This window comes from Tiliqua scincoides, chromosome 3, assembly GCF_035046505.1.
Source record: "Tiliqua scincoides isolate rTilSci1 chromosome 3, rTilSci1.hap2, whole genome shotgun sequence".
Taxonomy (NCBI): Eukaryota; Metazoa; Chordata; class Lepidosauria; order Squamata; family Scincidae; genus Tiliqua; species Tiliqua scincoides.
Window position 1 is genome coordinate 34,579,000 of NC_089823.1, and position 20,768 is coordinate 34,599,767.

The 20,768-nt window shown below is 45.7% G+C and overlaps 1 protein-coding gene across 1 annotated transcript in view; it reads left to right on the forward strand.

Moving 5' to 3' along the window:
* The window catches only part of CCDC80 (coiled-coil domain containing 80), a 30,034-nt gene that overhangs the window by 704 nt on the left and 8,562 nt on the right, over nucleotides 1-20,768 (forward strand). Inside the window, exons 2-4 of the mRNA XM_066622340.1 lie at nucleotides 621-2,503; nucleotides 15,141-15,297; nucleotides 20,082-20,218. Coding sequence (XP_066478437.1) covers nucleotides 632-2,503; nucleotides 15,141-15,297; nucleotides 20,082-20,218 — 2,166 coding nt within the window. The 5' untranslated portion in view covers nucleotides 621-631. The remainder of the gene's footprint in view (nucleotides 1-620; nucleotides 2,504-15,140; nucleotides 15,298-20,081; nucleotides 20,219-20,768) is intronic.

The following is a 20,768-nucleotide window of genomic DNA, read 5'->3' on the forward strand; positions in this document are numbered from 1 at the left end:
CCTCCGTTTTGCTCCCCCCCTCCACCCAGAAGGGCTCTGAAGGGGAGGGGCTGCTGGCATGCCATGGTGAGGCTCCCTGCAAAACTTACTGCTTTGCACCCCCTATAGCTATGCCACTGCATAGCTCTTCTAGGCTTTTCTGGATCAGCGGATCCCAGATGTCCTCTGATCACGGCCTCGGTCTCTGTTGTGGAAGGGTGTGCGTCCTGAGACAAGATTTCCACCCTCACGCCAAGACCCCTATCCTTTAGCCAATCCTAGGCAGTCTCCTTTGTCGTTACTGCTTCTCTGATAACACATACCTATGTTGATCTGGATTTCATCTAAAGAAAAAAAGCCAGGCACATTTCCGGGGGTGGAATCAGGTGAAACATCTGTAGAAACGCTGAAGGTAATTGAAAGCAGTTCACTAGCTGCCCAATCCTATGCATGTCTGCTCAGAAGTAAATTCCATTATAATCAATAAGGCTTGCTCCCAGGTAGGGGTGAATGAGATTGCAGCCTAAGTTTAGTCAAGTTTAACTTGTGGTAGCAGCAGGATGTGGGGGTTACACATATAGACTTTGTATGAATATCTGGTATTGTCATTAAGGCTCCTCTCCCACCTTTTTTTTTTAAAGTCAATCTCACCATGAACTGGACGCCTGTTGTGAGCTTAACTGTGTTGTGGGCCACATGGTTAATGTGTAGCTCTGAGAAGTCACTGAGACAAGCAGAACGAGGGAGCCATGGAGTCAGAAAAATGCCATTGGCCCAGAGGGGCAGCAGCAGGTCATCCTCACAGCTGAAGAGAGCTGAGGTGTCTCACAGACTTTTAAACCCGTCTGGAAGGTTTCGTCAACGTCCTCTTGTCAAAAGGGATTCTCTGGAGCCAAAGCAATTACATGCAGCCCCACTGGAAGATGAGGCTCGGGGTCAGGTGAAGAATGTTGGGACCAGAGTATGGCGGACGCAAAGACCTCAGCCAGAAATGGTTAAGGATGAGGGCACATCAACTGTGTATCGATCACGCGCCGTACGTTTCCCATCCGGATCCAGTTCTCCCAATATTCTGGCTAGCTTTGCTGGGAAGAACAGGGTCTGGATCATCTCTGCCCCTCATGCCTCTGATGGTTACTATCGGCTTATGATGAGCCTGCTGAAGAATGACGTTTATTGTGAACTGGCTGAGAGGCACGTCCAGCAGATTATCTTATTCCATGAGGAACATGAAGAGGGAGGGAAAGTTCGGAAGATAACCACTGAAGGGAAAATCTTAGAGCAGCCTTTAGACCCCACCCTGATTCCCAAGCTCATGACCTTTCTGAAGCTAGAGAAGGGGAAATTTGGCATGGTGCTGCTGAAGAAGACACTGCAAGTAGAGGAAAGGTACCCCTACCCAGTCAGGTTGGAGGCCTTATATGAAGTCATTGACCAGAGCCCCATCAGGAAAATTGAGAAGATCAGGCAAAAGGGCTTCATCCAGAAATGCAAAGCAGCTGGAGTAGAGGGCCAAGTGGTTGAAGAAGGCAACAATGGCAGCGGCACCACTAGAGCAGTGCCAAGCAGTGGACATGTCCAGTCACCACCAAGGAAAGAAGAAACTCGGAAAAGCAGTGTTCAGCCAACAAGGGTTAAAACTGTGAAGAAAGTTTCAACAACCACAGCGCCTCCTCCTCCCCCTCCCCCTACAACTAGAGCCACCACCGTCCCGCCTATAACCACAACTCCCAGGCCAGCCACCAGAATCACAACAGTAGCAAGCAGGCCTGCAACCACCACCACCACTGCTCCTACCACACAAAGACCTTGGACCACAAAGTCACAAACGTCACTTCCTACAGCACCTGCGACAACTGCTGCTCAGGTTGCAGAGGATTTCTACTCTGCTGGGTGGAAAGAGAACCGCAGAGAAAAACATCCGAGTCATCCACATAGACAACCAACTGCTACTAGGAGACCTAGCAAAGCCACTCATTATGACACTTACACAGAGATCCCAACAGCCACCTCAGAGCAGTACACAAGGGCAAGCGCAGGTAGATACCGAGACAACCGCACAGACAGGAAGGACTACAACAACAGGGATCCCAGCGCAACAGCCAGCCAACACAAGCCTGCTAAAACCAAACCACCTAAAAAGAAGGCCCAAGACAAAATACTGAGCAATGAGTATGAGGACAAATATGACTCTGGGCAGCCTGCTGTTGCGCGTTTAGGGGAAGATGTTCCTGTGGGAAATGTCCCACTAAAGAAAGGGAAAGATGCAAAGAAGCACGGCCGTTTTGGTAAATCTGAAAAGAAGAAGAAAGACAAATCTGAGAAGAAAAGTGAGAAGCAGGCCAAGAAGGACAAAACTGAAAAGAAAAGTAAGCAAGAGAAAGAGCGCAGCAAGAAGAACAAGAAAGGAAGCAAGACTGATAATGAAGGAATCTCAAAATCCAATGCCAAGTCTTTCTTGCAGCCCCCCAGGAAATCCGTCACAAATCTTTTGGATTTCTTTGAAAGCAAAAGGCGACTTCTGGTAAGTAAGTGTTTCCCATCATCTGTCACTTAACTTTGGTTCACAAGCTGGCCTATTAACAGAGCCCCATAGTTACAGAACCCTCTCTCTAACTGTACCAACCCCAAAAGCAACCGTATCCCCACTGTGCATTGTGACATCCTAAAGCAATGCGAGGCACTTGCTGGAGTGCCACGGACTGCCTGACAGGAGACCATGCTGCACTGCTCCCAACAGTGGTTGGAGACTCAGCGCTGTGGAAGAGCTCCAGCACATGGAAAATGTGCACTGGGAAAAGCCCTTCCATCTGCCCTGGCCCACTTATTGCTGTTTGTGAAGGTGTTTCAGCGCACCAAACCCAGCAATTCTTTTTGACTTACTTTCAGTTTTTTTAAAGTGTTCTGGCTTCACCAGGAGGCAGCTAGTGATGACATTATTGTCAGTCACTTCCTGGAGCTGTGTGTGGCGAATGCAACGAGCGGGGGGCGTCTTGGGAACCACTTTCTTAAAGGCAACCATTGTGTGATTCTGGCTTCTAGATATTTTTGGTTGAGTTTTTTATACTGTTTTCTTTCTTGAAAATACTTGGCTTATCTGTTAGCATCTGTTTTCCTTTCAGTGCTCTCAGGGAAAGCAGATGCCACCAGATTAATCATGTTCATATTGGGGAAAAATGTGGAGGTACAAGCTGTGTCTTAAATTTGTCAGAAGGCAGTACAAGGGGCCCCTGTACTGACAGATCCCATATCTGCCATGGGATCTGCAGATATGGGAGGGCCCCCTGTACTGTCTTCTGACAGATTTAAGATGCAGCTTGTAGCTCCACATTTTTCCCAATATGAACATGTTTGATCTGGTGGCATCTGCTTTCCACAAATATGGGCAAATGCCCCCCTGCACACAACCCCCCCCCAATGCGCGCCCATTTAGTATTTTAAAATCTTATCACATGGTGAGTTTCTTCTTTAAACCCAGCACTGCAGGCCTACAAATGCTTTTAACTGCCTCCTGGCAGCCAGAACACTTAACGAAAACTCAAAGGAGGTCAACAGGAAGTGACATTAGCGCTTCTTCTTGACCTCGTTCAAGTTTTTTTTAAGTGTTCTGGCTTCTGGAAGGCAGTTTGAAAAGCATGGTAAGCCTGTAGGCTTACAGTGTTGGGCTTAAGGAAGAAACTCGCCACACGGGAAGTTTTTAAATTACTACATGGGCACGTGGGTGAAGGGTTCCCTGTATGCATGGTTTCCATTAACCACTAGGGAGGAAGCCCCTGTACTATATATGTGGCACCAGCCAATCATAAGTACAAGCATGACAAAAGAGGTCAGAGACACTAGAAGTGATCTCACACAATAGGTACCTGTTTTAGTCTCTTGGAAAAGGAGTTCATTCTTTCCTTCTGGAGGCTGGTAGATGTAAAGAAGGGGTTCTGCACAGCTGTACCTTATCCCAAGGCTAACATGGAAACCAGCCTTTCAGGGTGTTTTTTCTTTCCAATAAATCTACACCATGTATCATATTTTCCTCTTCTGAAAAAAAACAAACAGGAAAAACGAAAACTTTTGATATCCTTTAACCCATCTTTGCCTGGCCTACAGGTGTATGTATTTGGTCCCTGTTGCATATAGGTAATGTTGGGCAGAAATGGCTTAACTAAAAAGATGTTAAATGAAACATAGATGATATGTTACAAGTATGAATGACGTGATTTTTAAAAAGTTTTGAGTCTCACAACCTACCATGTTTCCCCAAAAATAAGACCTACCCCGAAAATAAGACCAAGTGTGTTTTTTGAGAATTGCTAAAATATAAGACCTACCCCCCAAAATAAGACCTAGTTGTGATCAGGGCCGGGGGGGGGGCAGGAGGAGTCCTCAGGCAGGGCGGGTGGACAACATGACCAGGAACAATTCACTCCCGTGCGCCACCTAGAAAGCACCTGCTGTGCTGCCTTGGGCAGAGGACACTGAGGAAGAGCTGAGGCGGGAAGCAGCAAGCAAGGCAACCCTGCCTACTGGGCTCTGAGGCTCTCCACACATTCCAAGAAGTAATAATAATAATAATAATAATTAATAACTTTATTTTACCCCGCCTTTCTCCCTGAAGGGACTCACGGCGGCTTACAACAGGTTAAAACAGATTAAAAACATAATTTAAAACAGATAAAAGCATATTAACAGATAAACAGATAAAAGTCCCATTAACTATAAAGGGACTGACTTCTGAGTAGACAGGCATCCTCCTGGGTGCTGAGGGGATATTTTGTAAGGTATATTTTTGAGCATGAATGACTGGATTGTTGTACATTAAAAAAAAAAAAAATAATAAGACCCTACCCCCAAAATAAGACCTAGTGTGTTTTTTTGAGCCAAAAAAAATATAAGACAGTGTCTTATTTTCGGGGAAAAACAGTATTCAGCAGTCTCATAGTATTTGTATTCGGACTCAAATAGAGGTGTTCTTTTTTTTTCAGGTAAGGCTCCACTTTTGTATTGCTGGAGGAAAAGAAGGATTTTGGGAGGAACTTGGTAGTTTATTATTCAGGCCTAGTGTTTTGACTGAGAAGTTGGAACCCCTAGTCCAGTTCTGCAAGCTGGAATAGCAAAACTCTTCTTTGGCTTCTTGGACCATAGGCAAAGGGGAACCTCTCCTCAGGGTGACCAGATACAATGGAGGACAGAGTGCCTTAAACCATTATATAGAAGAAGGAATTTTGTCAGGTGCAGCTCAACATGGAAGGGTTTAAAAAACTGCTCCTGCCAAAATTCCCTCTTCTATACAGTGGTTAAAGGCACAGGCACTGTGTCCTCCATTGTATCTGGTCACCCTGTCCCTCCCTGGATTCCCCTATCCAACCTCAGGCAGCCTCAGCCTGCTGGTTTCATCTTTGGAATGTTGAAAGTTCATTCCAAAAGTTCATAAAAGTGCAGCTCCCCATTACAGAATGCAACCCACTAGTCACAGGTGTGCTGGTGCTGCTGTTTAGGAAGAACGAACAAAGGCAAAACAACAACAGCAAAGATAAACTCTGAGTACAGTGATGGTGTCATTAAAAGTACTTCATTATTATGCTTTCTCAACATTATAGAAACAGGTCAGTCCAGAGAAGTCTAATGTGAGGTTTTGGTGAAACAAGAATGGTTCTTTAATGCAAAGTCTCAAAAAATTTGAGGTCCCGATTCTCAAAATCTCAGCATTGCATAAAGGAGGGCTTGTTATTCTTTTTTTCCTCTTATAGATGTCTCATAGTCTGTATCTGGGGAGACTTTCCATGCTCTGGTCTGTTGGCATACCTAGGGCTGGGTTAACCATAATGTTAAGTATACTGCAGTGGATCTCAAACTGGTGGGTCACAACCCACCAGTTTGTGTAACACTTCCCCTGTCCCTTTAAGGGGCAGAGGAACGGGAGGGAGGGATCCTGGGGATCGCATCGCTAAGGGGGGCAAGGGAGGTGCTTTGCACTTTCTTTCAGAAGGCAGAGCTGCCGCAGGCTACAGGAGATGCAGGGAGCCCTGTGCAGCTCTGCACAATGCTCCTTGCAGCTTGGGACTTTCACTGAAAGCGGGCGCAAAGCACTTCCATTTTGCAGGAGGTGCTTTGCACCTGCTTTTAGCGAATGTTACCTTGGAGTTGGTTAGGATCGTGGCCTCAGTTTTTTAAATGTAAAATCCAACTGAGAGATAGCAACCGTTGACTTAAGTCCTGGGTGCCCAAACCACGGCCTTGGGGGCCACTTGCGGCCCTCGAGGACTCCCAGTCCAGCCCTCAGGGAGCCCCCAGTCTCCAATGAGCCTCTGGCCCTCTGGATACTTGCTGGAGCCCGTCCTGGCCTGGTGCAACTGCTCTCAGCAGGATAGCCACAGCTTATGTGAGCTGTGGGACGAGGGCTCCCTCCACTGCTTGCTGCAAGGCCTTTTATAGGCCTTGAGCTATTGCAAGACCTGTATTCATTCATATAAGTGCCATCTCTAATATATTCATTTATGTAAATTTATTCAAATTTGAAATGTAAATTAATTCTTTTTTTTCCCCGGCCCCCAACACAGTGTCAGAGAGATGATGTGGCCCTCCTGCCAAAAAGTTTGGACACCCCTGACTTAAGTTAACAGGAGTCATGTGCCCAGGTGTCAGGCATATTAAACTAACAGGACACAATTCAGTTTGATGAGTGTATAATCCAAACTTTCTGTTTCAGGTATGGGTAGTAGGAAGGAAGATTGCCTGCATGCATTTTTGTTGACTGGCAAGGGATGGTTGGAAAAGTAGGGAGTCTGTTACCTTGTCCCCCATAGACACCTTATTGCCTGTTGTCTTTCCTTGGCATATGCTAAAGGCACATGGCCTAAGTCTCATCATAGGACATGTGATGAAACCTCCCTCAATCATTTGTACAGGCTACCAAAAAACTAACATAACCTGTAGGAGCCATAACTCCCTAATACAAGACAAAGACTTCAATTACATTTAAAAGATGATTTTGTATGTTAAGCAACTTAGGGATAATAGTTATTCCATCACTGTTTGCAGGTACATTCAAACTTCCACCTCTTTCATTTGACATCTGTTCACAGGAATGTTGATAGCTTCTGAAGTTAAACCAACTATTTTGGGTATTACTTCCAGGCACACGAACATAAGCATTTGCAAACATATTGCAAATGGAAATGTAAAGGGCTGAGACTGCTGAGCTAAAGCAGTGTTCTTCAACCTTCGGGTCTCCAATGGGATCACAAAACCTCAGTTGTGGGGTTGCAGCAACTTATGGGAATGAAAAAGTTTGAAAACCACTGGATTAGAGCACTACCAGGTAAAGGGGGAAGTATCTGGTGTACCCCTTCAGGTACCAGAAATTTGTGACCCAGTCCTACTCAGGTTCCTAGCAGTTGTGCTAAAATAGCTTTCACTAGTGCCAGGCTTCATGGTAACTTTTTCTGTTGTCTTTAATATTTGATTGCAGTGAACAGTGCTGGGAGGGCATTATGGGGGTGGGGAATGGATGGCAATGGGTGTGGGTAGCTAGGATCCTGGGAGGGGGGTGGACTCAACAGTAGGATCCCCAGTCTCATACTTTGTTTGTTTGTTTGTTGGAGTTGTGGCACAAAAAAGTTGAAGATCCTGTCGTAGAACACTGTTGGTTTGATGCACAGAGTGCTACTAAATAGCATATCATGTCATTACAGTGGGCTTGTACACCGTAAGAGCAGCACAATCTGGCTTAGTCTCTCTCACCTTTGAATAACAGCATGTATCTCAGCATGAGTTTCATCAAAATCATTTTACAAAAGATGTAAGGCAGTATACTCAGATGTTTCCCTTGGCAAAATGGAATTCATCTTAAAGGCACACTGTGACATTTCAAGCCTGCTTCAGGGCTTTACACTTCCCTGTGGAGCGTAATCTCCATGTAGGAAAAGGCATCCGCATTGCCAGTGGCATTCCCAGAGGAGGAGCAAAGCACTAAGTTTTGCAAGGTGCCTCAGTGTGCCCTGTAAGCTGCCCCCTGCCATCGGACGCCTTCCAAGTGGTGAGAGCAAAGCGGAGGTCTCTTCTGCGTTGCTCTCACTGCTCTGAATGGTTCTGATGGTGAGGGGGAGGAGCAGCTTACAGGGCACGTTGAGGCACCTTGCAAAACTTAGTGCTTTGTTCTCCCCCTGGGAATACCACTTTGCATTGCACCCCTTAACTGTAGAATGGTTACTCCAAGAACACAGGTCTGGAAGCCATGCAATTGTGTGTGGCCAGACTAATTCCAAACTTGAAGAGGGGGAAGTTAGTATATAGAAGATATATATTGAGAATGGTCACAGTGCAGACTTAATTAGAGGAGAGTCTCTTCATAAAGCATCCTGTCAAGAAAGCACTGAGGTAAACAGGAAGTGTGAGGTGAGCAGCCGAAGCCTGGTCACTGAAATCCTCTGTCCTCAAAACCAAGCTCCCTAAAATAAAGTACAGAAATAAAATGTAAAGTAAGACTTTGCTTTCCAAGTAAACAAGCTTTTAAAAACCCAAAGAAAACTCAAACAAGCAATTGGCTAGTTATGAAGGTTGAAAGCCAGCAGGATACTTTCCAGTGTATTGCAGACAGTGCAAAATGTATGACTGTGCCTGCTGGGAATTTTTGAGTGTGTCCTCCTGCTCTTCAGTGGCAGTGCTGGAGAAAGAGGTAAGGCGCTTCGCACCCTCTCTAAGATGATTACGGGGCTGGGGCACCTTCCTTATGAGGAAAGACTACGGCGTTTGGGCCTCTTCAGCCTAGAAAAGAGACGCCTGAGGGGGGACATGATTGAGACATACAAAATTATGCAGGGGATGGACAGAGTGGATAGGGAGATGCTCTTTACACTCTCACATAATACCAGAACCAGGGGACATCCACTAAAATTGAGTGTTGGGCGGGTTAGGACAGACAAAAGAAAATATTTCTTTACTCAGTGTGTGGTCGGTCTGTGGAACTCCTTGCCACAGGATGTGGTGCTGGCGTCTAGCCTAGACGACTTTAAAAGGGGATTGGACAAGTTTCTGGAGGAAAAATCCATTATGGGGTACAAGCCATGATGTGTATGCGCCACCTCCTGATTTTAGAAATGGGTTATGTCAGAATGCCAGATGCAAGGGAGGGCACCAGGATGAGGTCTCTTGTTATCTGGTGTGCTCCCTGGGGCATTTGGTGTGCCGCTGTGAGATACAGGAAGCTGGACTAGATGGGCCCATGGCCTGATCCAGTGAGGCTGTTCTTATGTTCTCTCCTTGCTCACTCTTCAGAGAGAGTGAGGAAGATGGGGCAGAGGCTAGGTGGAGCTGGCAGGTTCAGGTTGACACTGCCAGTACTCTGCCTTCTCCAGCCTGCTACTCGAAGTGGGCAATCCATGGGTGGGCTGTCCTGGGCAAGTCAGAGATGTATGTGGATGAGACCTTCAGGAATAGAGGCATCTCACTTCTGGACTGACAGCTGGCTTGCCTTCCAAGTGCAAAGGTTGCACACATCCAGTGTCATCAAGATAAGTTAGTAGACAGTGCTGAGGAGGAGACAGCAGTTGTGCACATTGCCACCAGTCCTTTGATCATTTTGTTTGCACTCTTTTGCACATTTTTCAGCTCTTCAAAATCCTTCTGAGGTGTGGCAACGACAACTATAGACCAGTGTTACATAAGAACATAAGAACAGCCCCACTGGATCAGGCCATAGGCCCATCTAGTCCAGCTTCCTGTATCTCACAGCGGCCCACCAAATGCCCCAGGGAGCACACCAGATAACAAGAGACCTCATCCTGGTGCCCTCCCCTACATCTGGCATTCTGACTTAACCCATTTCTAAAATCAGGAGGTTGCGCATACACATCATGGCTTGTACCCCATAATGAATTTTTCCTCCAGAAACTTGTCCAATCCCCTTTTAAAGGCATCTAGGCTAGACGCCAGCACCACATCCTGTGGCAAGGAGTTCCACAGACCGACCACAAGCTAAGTAAAGAAATATTTTCTTTTGTCTGTCCTAACCCGCCCAACACTCAATTTTAGTGGATGTCCCCTGGTTCTGGTATTATGTGAGAGTGTAAAGAGCATCTCCCTATCCACTCTGTCCATCCCCTGCATAATTTTGTATGTCTCAATCATGTCCCCCCTCAGGCGTCTCTTTTCTAGGCTGAAGAGGCCCAAACGCCGTAGCCTTTCCTCATAAGGAAGGTGCCCCAGCCCCGTAATCATCTTAGTCGCTCTCTTTTGCACCTTTTCCATTTCCACTATGTCTTTTTTGAGATGCGGCGACCAGAACTGGACACAATACTCCAGGTGTGGCCTTACCATAGATTTGTACAACGGCATTATAATACTAGCCATTTTGTTCTCAATACCCTTCCTAATGATCCCAAGCATAGAATTGGCCTTCTTCACTGCCGCCGCACATTGGGTCGACACTTTCATCGACCTGTCCACCACCACCCCAAGATCTCTCTCCTGATCTGTCACAGACAGCTCAGAACCCATCAGCCTATATCTAAAGTTTTGATTTTTTGCCCCAATGTGCATGACTTTACACTTACTGACATTGAAGCGCATCTGCCATTTTGCTGCCCATTCTGCCAGTCTGGAGAGATCCTTCTGGAGCTCCTCACAATCACTTCTGGTCTTTACCACTCGGAAAAGTTTGGTGTCGTCTGCAGACTTAGCCACTTCACTGCTCAACCCTGTCTCCAGGTCATTTATGAAGAGGTTGAAAAGCACCGGTCCCAGGACAGATCCTTGGGGCACACCGCTTTTCACCTCTCTCCATTGTGAAAATTGCCCATTGACACCCACTCTCTGCTTCCTGGCCTCCAACCAGTTCTCAATCCACGAGAGGACCTGTCCTCTAATTCCCTGATTGTGGAGTTTTTTCAGTAGCCTTTGGTGAGTTGCCACACCATCAGTTACATAGCTAGAGGGGAAGCAATTCCAGGCAAAACACAGGTGCTCACAGAACCAAATGGCTCTGATGGCAAGTGGGAGGGGCTACTTGTGTAGTCTGCAGTACTTATTTTGCCTGCCCCCCTCCAGCTACTCTACTGCACACCATAGATTTTTATGTGGCCATTATGATATTAGCAGTCTTACTCTCAGACTCTTTCCTGGGTACATATGCCTAGTTTGTCAGGGCTGCCACCTTTTCCCCAGGCAAAGCTTCCAGATCTTTACTAGATGTGTGACAGGTAGAAGTTCAATAGGTGTTGTCCTTTCCTGATTTTGAAATGAAGTGGTAATGGAAGCTGCACATACTGAATTTGTTCCTTTCAGCAAACTTCAAAGATGCAAAACCTTGGTTAGAAATCCAACCTTGTTGTTTCCTGATAATTGCCCTTTTTGAGAACAGAAAACCTTGTTTCTCATAATGCTTCACTCAGCCAATTCAGTCTCTGTTTTCAACATGTGAAAAAACAAAACAATCTCAAGTTTTGAATTTAAATGTGAAGTCCCAGCAATTAGGAGAGAAGTTCAGATCTAGGATTTGGCTAAGTCCTTGATGAAAACAGAGAACTGCCAACTAACCATAGGAAACTTAGCCTGGCTTGCTCCTCTGCCTAGGACTTGCAGAAATTAGCAACCTAAACTTTTTATGACAAAACTTCTCACCTGCTCATGTTGCCAATCAAGGTGCTGTTCCAGACACAAGAGTAGGGGCTGATGAAAAAGTTGGCAACATCAACTCTGAAGCCAGGTCTCAAATCTGGATTCCTGATTGGCATGAATGTCTGGCCTCTACTTATTGTTTATGTCTGTGGTTTTTCTTCAGGCCCAACTGGTTTAAGGTTTAGTTACATTGCTTTTGTTTGCTATTCTGTGGTGGTGAAGGATAGACTGAAGGCTTGTGTGTGCTCCCCCATTGATTTTGTAGCCTGAAGCCAAAATAGAACTGTAACAGGACTGTTTCTTACCAATTCAGCTTCTCACTTTTTTCCAGTTCATTTTAAGAACTGTTTGTATGTCTCTGTTTACTGCAAGAACAGAAAAATCAGGAGCATTCGGATTGGTTGAAAGGCACCAGTACATTCTGATATGTAAATTTTTGTTTATACCCATAAATTCAGATCCCATTTAGCTTGAAACTGCTACATAAGCAATGTGAAGCTGAAACTAGGTGTGGTGGGATGTGATGAATAGCTAGGGTTTAGGATTTAGTTTGTGCGCCCAGAAATAGGACTGAGACACAAGCCCAGTTAAATTTTTTACCTCTTTATGGCTAGTATGTGGCAAAAGAGAAAAGAAAAAAACACTTCTCACACCCTCTGATGAATTCAGGCACAATGAATTAGCCATACTGTGTTCTTGGAAGCATAACCCAGCCACTAAGCTTCTTTCCCTCTTTTCCTTTGAATGAAAATAAATCCTGCTGCAGGCCTGTGTTAAGAGCTGTGCAAGGGAGTTGTGTATAACTCTGTTAAGCACCTGAGTGGAGCCTGTATGAGTAATCAAACTTCAAGAGCCAACACACTCAACCTAACCTACCTTACAGGAATTTGAGAGTAAAATGGGATAACCAGGATGTAAACGTCCTGAGCTCCTCGGAGACAGGGCAAGATACCAATTTGATAATGATAAAAGAAGTGTTAAAACAGATTAGACCTGTGGTTCCCAAGCTCCTACAGAAGAGTTGGGAACCACTTGTCTTTGTGGGGGAAGGGCTATCATAGTGACACAATCCCTAGGATTGCGCCACTGCTGGGGACAGAAGGGTTTTTCTTATTTACCTGCAACCAGTGTCAGCCTCCAGGGGCAGGGTGCAGGGAGCCCCACAGAAGCCTCCACAGAGCTCCCCAACCCTCTAACTAAAAACAGTGATTGGAAACCAGTTCCGGTTTTGCAGTCTGAAACCACTTCTGGTTTCGCCATCAGAAACCAGAAGTGGTTTCCGATCGCTATTTTTAGTTAATTGGAAGCTTGGGAAGCACTGCAGAAATGTCTGCAGGGCTTTTGGCACTCACCGTGGAGGCCAGCGCTAACTGTAGGTAAGTAACCCCCCTTTTGTCCCCTGCAGTGGCACAGTCCTGGAGATTGCATCGCTGCCATACCCCCACTCCACCCCTTAAGGGGCCAGGTCTTTCCTGGCTGGTGGAAGACTCATAAATATTGTATTGCATTTTCCACTTGCCTGAGCACTTGGAAGTGGTGGGCCAGCCAGTCGGGCCCACAGGCCAACATTTTCCCTGTGAGAAGAAAGTATTGGTACCTTTTGTAATAAACTATTTGTTTACAGATGTACAGGTTAAACAGGTGAGAAACATGCTGGCAATGCTAGTGCTCATGAAAGGCCAGTCTCTGACCAAGATCATGCTGATTCTGGGAGCCTAAAACACCTTTGTTTTTTCAGCAAAATCCCTTTTTTAGCAAAATCCAGATTCAGGCTGTGTTCTCTGCGCATGTTCAAACTGCAGAACTGTTACTCTGGGGCATATGACACACATTCCAGAAAATTATATTCACTGATGTTGGCATCCTTCAGTCTCGGAAGACTATGGTGTCACGCTCTGAATGGTGGCACTGGAACAGAGTGTCCTCTCCAGTGCACGAAGCCTGGGTAAAGTAGGTATGGAGGATAAGCTGTTACCCATGCAGCAAATCCCCCCTCTCCACGTCGCTGAAATGGTCCAATGGAAGGCAGAGGCCAATACGGTTGGTTCCAGCGGCGTCGCAGGAGTTGCCAGAACGTGACTGTGTTCAGCCATGAACTGCCTCAGGGACTCCGGCTCCAGATTTTGCCTTGAGGTTGACTCCTGAAGCCTTTTCCATAACTGGATGTAGCCACAAGGCAGTGGAGGTTTGGGATCAAAGTTTTCCTTCTCTTAGATGAGCTGCCTTCCCAGGCTGACGAGTCCCATCTACCCAGTGATTCTACCCGGTTATATTCACTACTAACCACCAAATATCATTAATCTGGACCTTATGGTACAACCTGGCACTTGATAGTTTGCAAAAATGACTGTTTTTTAATAACTGAACATAGTATTTTCTTGTAGCAGCAGTGAAAAGGTAAGAGCAGTAGCTCTTACTAGGGCTTGTATCAACTGGTGTGGGAGGCCAGCACGTCACCCCATGATGGACCTTCCATGCAGTGGTTGATGATGCACCATTGCCCTGCCCCACTGATTTTTTGGCTATAACTTTTGACAGAATAGAGATATTTCAACGTGGTTTGTTTCACTGCATGAAATTATACATTGAGAGCGCAATCCTAACCCCTTATATCAGCACTGATGTAAGGGCAATACAGCTCTGAGGTAAGGGAACAAACATTCCCTTACTTTGAGGAGGCCTCCGTGAGTGACACCCAACTGCAGGATGCCGCACACACCCCATTGGCACAGCTATGCCAGTGCTGGAAAGCACTGACATAAGGGGTTAGGATTGCGCCCTGAGTGTTATATAACATGATGGTATTATTCAAAAGTACCAAAATTTAAAAATTTTTGACCAGTAGTGGTGTCAACCCCATGCACATCACTAGATGCGGCCTGCATTTCTCTTACCCCCAGCGATGCCACTGGGTAAGAGTGCTGTAGACTGCTGTGCATTGTCTTCAAGACAAATATACTGTGTACTCCAATCTGTGGTATGTTGCCAAGAAGCTAATGTTGATGTCCTATGAATAATGAATGGATTGTAGCCTTTAAAAGTTAGTATTCTTAATTCCATTTACCTTCATTGTACATTAGTCATTGGGCAGGAGGTCTGGTCTAGAGGGTAGAGCCTCCATTTGCCTGAAGATTAACATCCACAAGGTCGCCAGTTCGAGGCCACCGGCACCGTGCGACCTTGAAGCAGCTGGCAAGCTGCAGCTGAGCTGTTCCATCTGCTCGGAGCGTGGGAGGATGGAGGCCAGAATGTTAAACCAGATCGGAGTGTAACACCTTGAATGTGGTGGTTCTTGAAAGAGAGAACCTTCTTTCAATTTGTAAAAATCCCTGCGTGGATTTAATAAGCCTGCCTGTGTAAACCGCCTTGAATAAAGTCTTGAATAAAGACCAAGAAAGGCGGTATATAAATACTGTATATATATATTATTATTATATTATTTCAGTTGTGTTTAGATATGCCTGATGCTCCTGGGTTAACAACCCCCTGTGTATTACTTCTGATATTAATGCCTTATGCAAACTATTTAAATCTTGGTCTCTGTTATCTACTAGCTGATCACAACTCCCAAGATTGACAACAACATGTATGTGCAACAGAGAGATGAGTATCTGGAGAGCTTTTGCAAAATGGCAACTAGAAAAATCTCTGTCATCACCATCTTTGGCACCATGAACAACAGCCACATGAAGATTGACCACTTCCAGCTAGGTTGATTTTTTTAGCACAGTATTTTTCTTTTTTTTTGGGGGGGGGGGGGTTGGGGGAGTGTGGAATGGGGCCATACAATAAGAGTTAAAATACTTATTTCAAGTCACTTTATTGTAGTTCCTTTCTATTTGCATACCTGACTGTAGTGTTTACTTTTCCAGGCAACAGGGCCAGACATCCCCTGGGATCCTTGGATCCGCTTATCTGCTGTTCCCTGCACCCATTCCCTTTGTTTATCTTTATTTCAGTTGTGCAAAATGTCTCTTGCTTTAACCAAAGTTGGGTTTATTTGGTTTAACCAAATAAACAGGCAGGCATCCTCTTGCAATTATTTTATGTATCTTGCTTTATCAGACAAGCAGGCAGGCTAGAAGGGAGAGTAACAGCCCAATCCTGAACTGCCCAGTGCGTGGGGCTGCTGCGGCACCAAAATTTAGCTGCTGACTAAGGGAGTCCCCTGTTGGGACGGGAGGCCTGTAGGGCTTTGGATCCAGCAGAGCAGGGCTCTGCTGGTCCTGCCCCCCTCCCACCCAGCTCCCTCTCCCATTATGCCTTCTCCCCATCCTCCCCCCACCCTGGAACGCCTCCCACCATGCCTCTACCTACCTCTCTATTGCCCGGTGCTCACCCAGAGCAGTGATCGCCCATCCTCCACCTGGCACTGGCTCAGTGCGGACATGCGCTGAGCCAGTGCCCGTACTGGCCGGGTGGTATGTGTCGCAGGCATGTCTTATAGCACGTTTGCAACACTGCGCACTGGTGCTGAGCCAGCACACACAGTTCAGGATCAGGCCCTAAGAGTGAATATTAACTTCCTGCTTCCTGTTAATGTTTGCTCTCTGGCACTTGCCCAGGCTCACGGAGTCCCTGTGCCACTGCATGGCTTCTCAGCTGGTGGATCTACTATTCCCTGGCTAGCATGTTGCAAATTCAGCTTGGGAGGCTTTGTCTCCCACCCAACTCTGTGCAGACCAGATGATATTGGGTGGCAGGTTGGATCTGGCCCATGAACCATGCGTTGCTGACCCCTGCTGTAGACAAATGCTAGACACAGACAAAATGTTTCTGTGGAGCTAAGTGTGCCCATCATGAGCCAGGGCTTAAACTAGCACAGTATATTCATGGGAAAGCCTTTTCATGTTTGCTGCGTGTGGGCTTGTGTGGTTATACTTACATGATTAGTTTTTTGCTTATTCTGCAAATATATAGCTGCAGGCTGTTATCTTCTAACACCTCACCTATTCACCCCAAAATGACTGGCAAGTGCTAAAACAAAAAGCAATGTAGCCTTTTTTCTCACTTTCACAATAACCATAGCATTTGCGGTAAATATTCAAATCAAGAGTGATCTGGTGTCTAGAATGTTAGACTTGGACTGTGGTTAACCCTTGCGGGTTCTGCACAGCCTTAGAGCTTCTGCTTTCTCACAGCCCAGAGGTAGGCAAGTCTAGATAGAGCTGCCTTCAGCACTGCCCCAAGACTTGCTGGTGCCTGATTCCTTACCCAGTGCTGATCCCTTACCCAATGATGTGCCAGCCACTCTCCAATGTTCTGGCCCAGCACTCTCCTCCCCTCCATATTTCCTTCTCTTCTCTGTCTTCCTCTTCCTTTTCGGATACAAGGAGTGGAAGGAGTAGTAGGAGCTGTGGAGGCAAGAAGGTGAACAGAGAAGAGCGTCTCCCCACCAATCTTCTGCCTGAGGCAGTAGCCTCAGTTGATCTCATGGATGGGCCAGCTCTGACTGCCCCTCCCAATTGTGCCTCCCCCGCTATTTTCATTCCTTGACTTACTTCTCCAGAATCCTCCTGGGATCAGCTAGCTCCTTAGTTTTCTGCCACTACCCAACAGTAGCTTGCACTCCATTAAGGAGGCCCAAATTTTACAAATCCAACCAGATCTTTACCCTCTGACTGAGTGCCCAATTTGGATGATGCAACTTGATATGGTTTTAGCTGAGCCATTTTTGTGGTTAACACATTGCATGTGTTGTCATAACAGTAACATTTCCATTCTTCCCCTGCTTGGCCTGATATTTCAGAACCCCCCCCCCCCCCCGTGCGTGTAAGTATTTCGTTGCTAGCTTCCTACTCAGCAGCACTGAAGTTTTCAAGTTATTTCTAAAAGTTGCAAACAGCAGCCAAGCTATTCTCCTACCCTCCATTATATATGAATGAAATAAGCTACTAGAGCACAATCAGGGCTTATGGAAATTTTGCACTCAGTATGAAGTGATAAAGGAGGAGCAGGCCTTCACTGATCCTGGTGAATTGCCTTGTAGAAAAGAAAGGGGATGAATGAATGCAGGCAATAAGATAGAGGTGAGAGCTACCATATGGATGGGGGGAGGGGCGCCTGTAGAGTCTTGTAATGATGGAGTTAAGAGTCATAAACACAAAGCCAAAATCATGTTTCCTACCTCTTAGCAGTCAAACAATTCTGCTTTCAAGCTTCTAGCTCTTTTTAGAACTTAAAGATCCATGTTTGGGTCACACAGAGGTTCCTTGCTCCTCCCAGCCTTGCCCCAGAATGTATCGTGCCACGTTCTGGTGCAAGGTTGCAAGGAGCAAGGAATTTCTGCATGACCTGGAAGTGGGTCTTTCAGGACTAAAAATAGTTCTTGAGCAGCAGTTTTCAACCAGTGTGCCATAGCACATTGGTATGCCATGAATCCCAGTGGGCATGTTGAAAATGTAGTCCTTTAAATTCTGACCAGTCACACAGGCTTGTTGTAGTAGATGCAGGGAATGGGATTGCAAAACCTTTGTGCCTTAGGAGGGCAATATCTTTGTTGGCTTCTTTTGAAAATTGTATACCAAAATTGTACAGGGCCTTAGGTGGAAAAAGGCGATTGATAACGTTTAGAAACAATTCATCTAGATGATACACAGATTTGGCGACGGCTTGCAAGGTCTGTTCAGTGCAGATTTAATTATATTGTCATTGAAACGTTAGAAATTGTTATAATCTCAGTTTTCTGTGGTCTAGAGATGTCATCAGAAGTTGTTCTATTTACATAAGAACAGCCCCACTGGATCAGGCCATAGGCCCATCTCGTCCAGCTTCCTGTATCTCACAGTGGCCCACCAAATGCCTCAGGGAGCACTGAGGGAGCTCAGCTCCCAAATGCCTCAGGGAGCACTAATTTAGGGGGCAATCCTGCCTTTCACTTGGGCTGACGCAAGTCCCTTGCGCTGACCCAGGAGGGTCACAAACATGCCGTGAAGCATGTTTGTGCCTCCTCAGGAGTAAGCCGTGCTTACTCAGTGATATGCCAGCACACGGAGGCTGAATTCAGCCTCCGTGGCGGTTTCTGTGGCAAGCCTTGCGTTGGCCCGGGTGGTCCAATGCAAGGCTTTGGGGAGGGCAGGAGGAGGTGGGAGGGAGGCATTCCTGGGCGCGCAGTGGGCGGTCCTGAGGGGTAGGCGGGTGGGGAGTGGGAGGTGGGGCTGGGATCCAGCACTTATGATGGATCCCAACCCCCGTTCCCAGGAAGCTCAGAGTGGCTTCAAGCCGCTCCACTCTCCTAGGATTTGTGCCACCTCCAAAGGTGGTGCAAGTCCGAGGAGACCCATAGGGGCAAAGGTACCTTACCTGGAGGTAGGGGGGAAAGTTTCTCCTTGCCTCTGGCTGAGCCGCTTTGGGCCCCTATCCCACGCTGGATACAGCACAAGCCTCTTGGCTTGCCTGTTCCAGCACAGGGTAGGATTGCACCCTTAAAGCGTTAATTTAAAGTATATAAGTACCAACATTAATCAGAAGGCATTTTTAATTGATCAATTTTTAATTGATCTTGGAATTTAGCACTGCTCAGTAATCAGTAATCAGTCTCCTGTCTTCTAAAATACCATTCTGGTAGACTTCTAGGCGCTCTTCTAGGCTTACACATGAGCATTCTCATACATTGGTTAATTAAGTTCTTAGCAGATGACTAATGAAAATGTGGCCTTCACTGAAAAACAAGTCTCAAAAGTTCTGAAACCCTTGATGGAGAAGAGAAAGACAATACCAGGATTACACAGCTATCATTAATATTAGTTTTATTTATTTTATTTAAGATACCATCTTTCAATAAAAAAATTCAAAGCAGTTTACATTTTAAAACATGTAATTTATAATTACAAAAACATCATGATAATTAAAACCAGTAACTACACTCTAAAGCAGCCATTTTCAACCAGTGTCCCCAGGTGTGCCATGAGAATTTGGGAGAGGGCCATTTATTAGTAGGGCCAATGGGGGATGGTGTGCCCTGTCAGTTGTTAAAAAACTGATGGTGTGCCTTGACCATTTTAGTGCCTTGTCAGTGTGCCGTGAGATGAAAAAGGTTGAAAATCACTGCTCTAAAGCCTGAGGTCAAGTTGTCTCTGTTTTGTTTGATGCAGTCAGAATTCATATCTGATTCATCTCCCATCTGTTATTTAGGCTTTAGGGTTTCCTATTAGTAGCATTCTTACAGTACAATCCTATGCCTGTCTCCTCAGAAGTAAGTCCCATATTATGTTCAATGGGGCTTACTTCCAGGAAAATGTATAGGATTGTAGCCTAAGAATGGTCCTCTGATACTTGTTTACAAAATTGTACTGTTTTTAAGCTGGTGCATTGGCAAAAAGACTGAATCGGTGCAATGGTCAATCTTAACCTATGTATACCTATGTTGTTGTTTTTTACATATACCTATGTATACCTATGTTTTGTTCATAACCTATGAACAAAGGGAGAAGTGAAGGTGTTTACCCCCATTAAGAGAGTAAAGGCTGATTTGGGTTTCTCTGTTTTCTTTTAAGACAATGAGAAGCCAATGAAGGTAATAGAGGATGAAGATCTTGTAGACCAGCATCTCATCAACGAACTGAGGAGAGAATATGGAATGACATACAATGATTTCTTCATGGTGCTTACAGACACCGATATGAGGGCTAAGGTGGGGAGACATGTATTAGCACGCATATTGGAATAAGGAACTACACCGTGTTTAAGAATGGAAATGGGAGAAGAGCAGAACAGGGGTACATGAGTACACATGAGGATTACTCAGGACTGAGTGGAACCCAAAAACTATGCTAATACTTGAAGAGGTAGATAGAGTAGCAGCAAAGTCTGAGAAACTTTTTTTTTTTTTTTTTTGGCAAGATAAGGGATTTCAGTGGAGAATTGTTTTTAATAGATATGGTTCACTCTTAGGTCATGGCTTTTACTTATATCACCGAACTATCCTACAAAATGGCCAAAGACGCTTCTGGCATTAGTCAGTGTTATGACTTTATTTATTATATTGCTATCTTGCTTTTCTTCCATGATGGAACATGGACAGTGTACATGGGATTTTCAGGCAGTCTCTCATCCAGCCGTTGACCACATCTAGATCTGTTTTGCATTATCAAGATTCCTGCTGCACGTGCTTTCAGGTCATGCTCTGGCAGTGGCGTCACTAGAGTTTGCATCACCAGGTGTGGGAAGCCAGCATGTCACCC